The 6,821-nt window shown below is 47.7% G+C and overlaps 1 protein-coding gene across 1 annotated transcript; it reads left to right on the forward strand.

Annotated features, from left to right (window-relative positions):
• Nucleotides 1-666: 666 nt before the first annotated feature.
• On the forward strand, nt 667-6,564 carry CD8B (CD8 subunit beta; the record flags this gene model as incomplete). Its single annotated transcript, XM_082482328.1, has 5 exons — nt 667-712; nt 3,467-3,817; nt 5,648-5,743; nt 6,317-6,406; nt 6,524-6,564. 5 exons carry the CDS (start codon nt 667-669, stop codon nt 6,562-6,564), a joined length of 624 nt encoding a protein of 207 aa, XP_082338454.1.
• Nucleotides 6,565-6,821: the final 257 nt, after the last annotated feature.

Here is a 6,821-nt window from a genome sequence, read left to right on the forward strand (position 1 = left end):
TGTGGGTTTTCAGCCACAAATTTGTTTGAGGTTTCTTGCTCTTAGGCTTCAAAGTTTTCTGTGATGCCTTGTGCTGCTGCTTTATGGCGACCTAGTTTGGCATTCGGCATTTTCCAGGCCCAGAGAAAAACACCTCCCGGTGAAGATTCTGCTGAAGAAAGCAACCTCACAGCCCAAATTGAATCTTCTCCTTATTTTGAATGCATTTTTATTTCAACGGAGGAGAAACCAGCCAAAATTAATCCTTTCATGCTTTTATTTTTAATGCCAGGCTCCTACGTTTGTCATTTTTTAATTGCACAGATGTAGATTAAGAGAAGGAGGAAAAGCTAGGTGATGAAATATGAAGAAATCATAATTAAAAACCAATGAGTTTTCTTTTTTTTCTTCCTAAAGGGGATTTCAGGGGATCCCATGCAGCGCTGGAGATGTGCGTGGGGCTGCCGCCCTGATGCACACCTGGTTTGGGGGCTTGGTGCAGAAGAAGCTGCCGGGCTGAGGCACCAGGCACTGCCACAGCAGATCCTCTTTGGCAGCCGTCAGCAAGACATCTGCACCGAGACAGGGAAGAACCTCCTGGGGTGAAGTCAGCCCTACCACCAAGAGGTGACTGTGTGCGGAAAGGGGAAGCTGGCACAAAACCCCCCCGTCGTTGACTCCACCACCATGGCCCGGCAGTGGCTCCATCTCTGCATCTGCCTCCAGATCCCAGGTAAGAGGCACATGTCTCTTAAGGGTTGAGGGCACCTAAAATCATGCTGGAGTCTCTCCTCCACCCCACTCCAGCACGTGCGATGCGTTGCATAGCGTCTGGATGATGGAAGTTTAAATATACAGGCATAGTATAGATCTACAGGATATTATTACCTATCACCACATAATTTTGGACAATGCCATTAATAACATGCTTTAGTTTTTGGTCAGCCCTGAAGCAGTCAGGCAGCGGGACTAGATGGTCATTGTAGGTCCCTTCCAACTGAAATATTCTATTCTATTCTATTCTATTCTATTTATAGTGATCTACAGAATGGTATAGACACCACAGAGTTTATTTTTACTGCACTTTCTTAGTGCAGATGGACTGTCGAAAGCTGCTGATGGAGAAGTTAAAGCGGAGCACCTAGCTCCGCTGCCTGTGTAACGTGAAGGCGATAAACATCCCATCAAATTTTCTACTAAATCTGTCTCAGGACTGAATGTTTCCCAAGGGCCACAGCTGGAATCGGTGTGTTATAAAACCGTGCTGCCTTCTGCTTATTACAGTCAGGTTGCAGGAGGTCTGGACCGAATATATACAGTTGATGTCACAGCAAAGTGGTAGAATTATGCTTTACAGGACAAATTGTGCCATCAGTTCTTAGGTGGAAAGTGTTGAAAGCTTGAAACACCTGTTAAATATATATATTAGGGTGGCGGCTCAAGTTGGTCCCCTGCAATATTGGCCAGCCCAGGTCCACAGCTGCCCAGCATCCTCACTAGAGTCTCTCAGGACTGCTGGGTGTTTTGTTCACGCCATGTAATGCTAATCTAGCCATGGTGTAACACGGCCAATCTGGCAGTAAATAGCCCAAGGCACTTTATTGACACCTATATACAGGTAGTAATATCCTATAGATCTATACAGTAGAGTCCCTGCTGAGAAAACTCCAATAAATTAGTTTGCTCCGCACATGCAAAGGCAGCAGGGACCGTTTATGCAGTGCTGCAGGCTGTTCTGGCCAAACACATGGAAACAAACCTGTCCTACCTCAATTCCTAGTGGTCCCCTGCGAGAATATACACCAGGAAAGGGAACAGGGAAGTGTTGGGGGACGAAGGTGTGGCAGAAGATGTGCTTTTCTGCTCTGGCTCCATAGTAGCTCACCCCGCTGGAGCTTGACCTCCGGCTCAGAGCAGAGCTGAGCATTTTTCAGGATCCATTCTTATCCCTTCTGATTCATCTAATATCTCTCCAACAGCTCGACCAAAAGGTTTTCATGGAGGGGGTAAGTTTCCTGTGCCCAGCAGAGCCAGATCTCAGGGCAGCCAAGGGGACCCTGAAGCCACCATACCCCATGTCCACACACATTTCACCCCCAAAAAACACCACACAGGTGTTTCCCAGAGCAAAGTTTGGGAGGATTGCACTACAAAACCTGAAAATGATGTATTTGAGTAATAAGGAGACATTTATATTGTCACAGCACCAGAGGATGCATTGAAATGCTGTAGCTGCTATGCAACGCCTGAATTTCGGCATTGCAATATTAGGGCTGAAGTGTGCTCTTCTCTGCAGCGTTCCCGCAGCGATGGGGTAATCGCTGCAGGACGGAGGAAGGCTCTGGACCTGTGTCAGTGAGCAGAGCCTCCTCCTCTGCTTGTCCCCATCGGGGACATGGGGGACATCAGGACCATGGACCACAGGGATGGCTTGCGGTCACGCAAACCCATTCCCACACTGCTGCGTTTGCAGAGCTGTACGAAGCTGTTTGCAACTACTGTAAGCAGCTTTGGGATTTTGAAGGAATAGGGGACATTTTAAGGTAATAAAAGCCAAAAAACATGTTTTGTTGAGCTTTTTGCACAGCTTTAAAACATGCCTGGGAAACAGACGGGGGAAGCGAGAGCATCCTTATCTTCAGACAGCTGTTTTTCACTCCGTCTGAAAGTATCTGCAGCTTTGAAGGACTGTTTGCTGAACAGAAAGGATCACAAGTCACCTGTTATCCTTTTCACAAGGACACATCCTCGCTCACACATAGACACCACTCACATCTGCCCAGGCCAAACACGACTCAGATAATTTCCACAAAAACCCCAAAGCCCAAACAGGGCAATGCGATGCCAGACCAAAGCTTTCAGCCCTACCGATATCCCTCACTCCCTCTCCTTCCCCAGGTCTCAAAATTCATACAAAAATAATGTCAACTGAAAACTCATATAAAATTGGCTCATTTTGAGATGTTTTGCACTTTTTGGTGGTCTTTTTCTGTACCTAGGATGAAGTTTATCGCTATCGCATCTGTTAGAGTAAAAATCTGGCAAAGTTAAGAGGCTCAAAAAACATCTGTTGAAAGAGAGCTGAAGCTTCTCCGAAAAATGAGAGAGAAAAGGAGGGCAGGAGAGGGGCATCCACAGGAGCAGGTGGGGATGCCCTTCCCTGCACATAGAGCCCCAAGGGCACCCTCAAAATCATCCCTCCGTCCCTCTCCCTGCCGCTGATCCTCCTCCCTAGATGAGTGTTTACAGTGTTTACTCTACCTTTAAAACTAGGCTTGACCACAAAATAGCTGGGGAACTCAAAAAGGCCTCAGAGGGAATATGGGCTGAGGTTTCTGATAAAGATACTCCTGTTTTTCACTGATGTGATCCCCTGGACTCTGACTACTTGTTCTTATTAAACCCACAGAGAAAGTCTGTACTCAGAATGGAAGAAAAATAACAAAAAGAAAATAATAACTATATATTCTTGTCTATTTTTTCTTAGGTTTCTGTACAAATCTACTTTTATCCCAGACTCCAGAGCATATTTTAGCCCAAACTAACAACAAAACAGAAATCCGCTGCAAGCTGAAGAAAGAGCATGCCGGGGTGTACTGGTACCGCTGGAGCCAGGAGAGGCAAAAGTTCCAGTTCTTGATATTTTCCAACTCGTTGGGCAAAGCCACGTATGGCACAAACATCAGCCAGGACAAGTTTAGTGTCCATGGGGTGAATTCCTACACCTCCTACAGCCTGCACATCAACCACCTCCACGCCTCAGACAACGGCACCTATTACTGCTCCGTCTCCCAGTCCTCCCAGCTCCTCCTGGGCAGCGGGACACGGCTCCATGTAGGTAAGTATTACCCCCAGGGCTTCAAAATGTGTCACCAGCAGGCCATGATGAGGTCCCCTGGGTAAGGGGTGATGCATGCTGGTAGACCCTTCCCAATATTTATATGCAAGGTTGGGGCTCTGGTGTTTTTCTGAAGAGACCTATGAGAACAGATAAGGCAGAAAATACAGAAAACAGGTAGATTTTAGGTCAGCTCCATGTGATAGTCCTTTTGCTGCTTGCTGTGGTCATGCCTTAAGCACTATGTTGGTCCTAGTATTTTAGGATTTCCATGGGAAGACTCTCAGCCCCTGATATTGCCATACCCCGTGCTTTTCTCATCCCATGTGGTACTTCACATGAGAGGCTGGATGTGTGCTCTGCTCAGCTCCTGGGTCCTTCCATGCCCTGGTTCTTCCTTACCCTTCCTCCAAGTGACAAGAGCAGCATCAAGGCCAGAGGACATCACCCCTCACATCTCTGGGGTGGGCCTGACTGCAGGTTTTAAACCTGTCCTTCACATAAAGGATTGAAATGGTATTTATTCCGCAAAGCTCACCACCCACTGTCACTGGGGAGCTCCAGCCAGAAATCAGAGCTGTCTGCAGACGGCACTGAGGGGGGTGAAGCTTTACAGACCCTGTGTAAGCAGCGCATTTCAGCCCATTTTTCCCCTTGACCACAGAGCAGGAGTTGATATAGAAAAACTAACATGTTTGAAGTAGGATTCAGCCCTTTCTTTGCAGGATTTTAGGGAGACAAATAACTTGTTTAACCAAGATGCAGCTATGGCTGCTAGCCCTAAAGCAGCCCCCGTGTCCCAGCCTTTCTGGTTGTTTTTTTTGCAAATATGCCCTGCACCTTAAGCTGGCTGAGAAATCCTTTTTGTATTCTTGCCCGCTCAAAGAAAAGCTGGTTTAAGATAAAGGAGAACTGGTTTTTATCAACTGGTCACATGTCTATGTGCAAAGCAGAGCATGAAAAACAAGATTGAAATTCAACATGATCAAGGACACTCCAATTTAAAACAAAACACGAGCAGGTGCTCTGGGAGAAGTCAGGCTTTGCTGGATATTTTCTTTTTTTCTTTTTAGTACTCATGATAAAACAAATTATCTTCAAGTTCCTTTTCAAATCTATCATAACGTAAGAGAGAAGTTGTCCAGATAAATCCCAGGCACTTGATGTCTCACTTTTCCTTGTAAAAGGATGGTGGTTTCTGTAGGAATTTCAAACCTGGATAGAAAAAGAAAAAAGTAGTTTTGAATCACCCAAAATTATGAATAAATGGAGTTTGAGCAGTCAGATGTACAGTTATTTAATTACATTACTGGGATATTTTCCTGACCAACTTTACAGAGATGAATGTGCTCCATTATAATTCAGATGCACCATAATAAATCCTGCCCTCATTTTATCAGAAAAAAAAAATAATCCAATTTTGAGCAAAGATTAGAGCAACCTGAATACAGAAAAGTTCTTGGGATCCCTTAAAACCTCCCAGTGCTACTGAAATCTCCTGTGACCCATGATTTCTTGCAGTGCCGATGGGATGGTACCTGTCAGTAAATGTAGCTTGAGGAAGTTTCTTTTTTCCCTTCCTTAACTTTCTGCCCTTGTTTGCCTGGTACATTGTTTTATTAATGCTTTTACAAGCTCTTGGTAACTTCTGTGGCCACTGAGAGGTTCAGGTCAAGCTCCAGGACCCTTCAGATGACCTAGATGTGGGGGGGTCCCCCAGATGGGGCTAGTTTTAAAAGCCAAAATTTCCATCCCTTCCTGCCTGCTGCTGGAGACCTGTGCTGTACTCGGTGCCATATTGACCATCCTCTTTCCCTTCTTATCCACCAGTTGATGTTTTGCCTCTGCCTTTGAAGACCACTCAGGCACCAGTCTCCAAAAAAAACATGCGGTGTGTAATCAAAAGAAAACCTACCAGCACGAAAGGTACGGCACCAGGTTGGCTCAGCCTGCTTTGCAAAAGGTGTTTGCTGATCTCCTGGGGGTCCCCAGGGTTCAGCTGGAGTTTGTCCTGGGGTGAGGGCAACCACAACATGACCCTGCAGGGATGGGCATCCAGGTCTACCCGGACCCACCACTCTGGATGGAGCTGACCTCTGCCTTTAGGAGTGGTTTCCTGGGATATACAAGAGTTTAGGGGCCAGGATGGACTACCTTTTAGCTTTGCCTAAGCTCTGGTGTCCCTTGGGTGTGCAGCCCCTGTGGGTGCAACATCAGTCCTTCGGGTATGGTGAATTCCTGTGCCAGACACCACCACAAAAAAGGTGGCTCACAGCTGTGGCTCACAGCTAAATTCTCTGCAATGCCTCTGAATGTAATGCATCCCCCAAAGGATACCCCAGGGTGATGGTCATGTCCTCCATCCCACCTGAGGATCTGCCTTGCTTTACTCCCCTCCCCATCCTACCCTTTGTCCCCCAAAGCTGCCAGGGCAGGATGATGCCGAGTGCTGAGCTTGGGGGGGAGCAGCTCCACACCATGTCCCTTCCTACTCTCCAGGTGCCTGCAGCCCCCTGGTCTGGGTTCCGCTGGCCGCCAGTGTTCTGGTCCTCCTGCTGAGCCTGGTCCCCACTGCCCACCGCCTCCACCGTAAGCATCCTGCCAGCCCTAGGGGATGATGAGGGGTGTCAGGCCCTGGGACAGCCCAGGAGCAGGACTGGGAGCTGGGAGGAGGTCCTGGGGCTGACAGATACCATCTCTCCTCAGGTTTGCGGCGGAGACTGTGGCTTCGCATCCACAGGCAGTAAATCCCACCACCTCCCCCCACATCGGGTGGGCAGGGAGAAGCTGCAGACCCTCCCCTGCATGGTGCTGAGTCCTGCCTGAACATGACCCGGGAAGGATGTTACAGGGCGCAGACATGGACTTACATTGCAAGACAGACATTTCTTTCCTGCGACAGACCACAACTTTAATATTTTTCTCTTGATCCGATGGCTGGCAAAAGGACTGGGCTGGATCCTGCAGCGTGCTGAGCACTTCTCAAAGGGCACTGAGATGGGCG

This window comes from Vanellus vanellus, assembly GCF_965231255.1.
Source record: "Vanellus vanellus genome assembly, chromosome: 4".
Taxonomy (NCBI): domain Eukaryota; kingdom Metazoa; phylum Chordata; class Aves; order Charadriiformes; family Charadriidae; genus Vanellus; species Vanellus vanellus.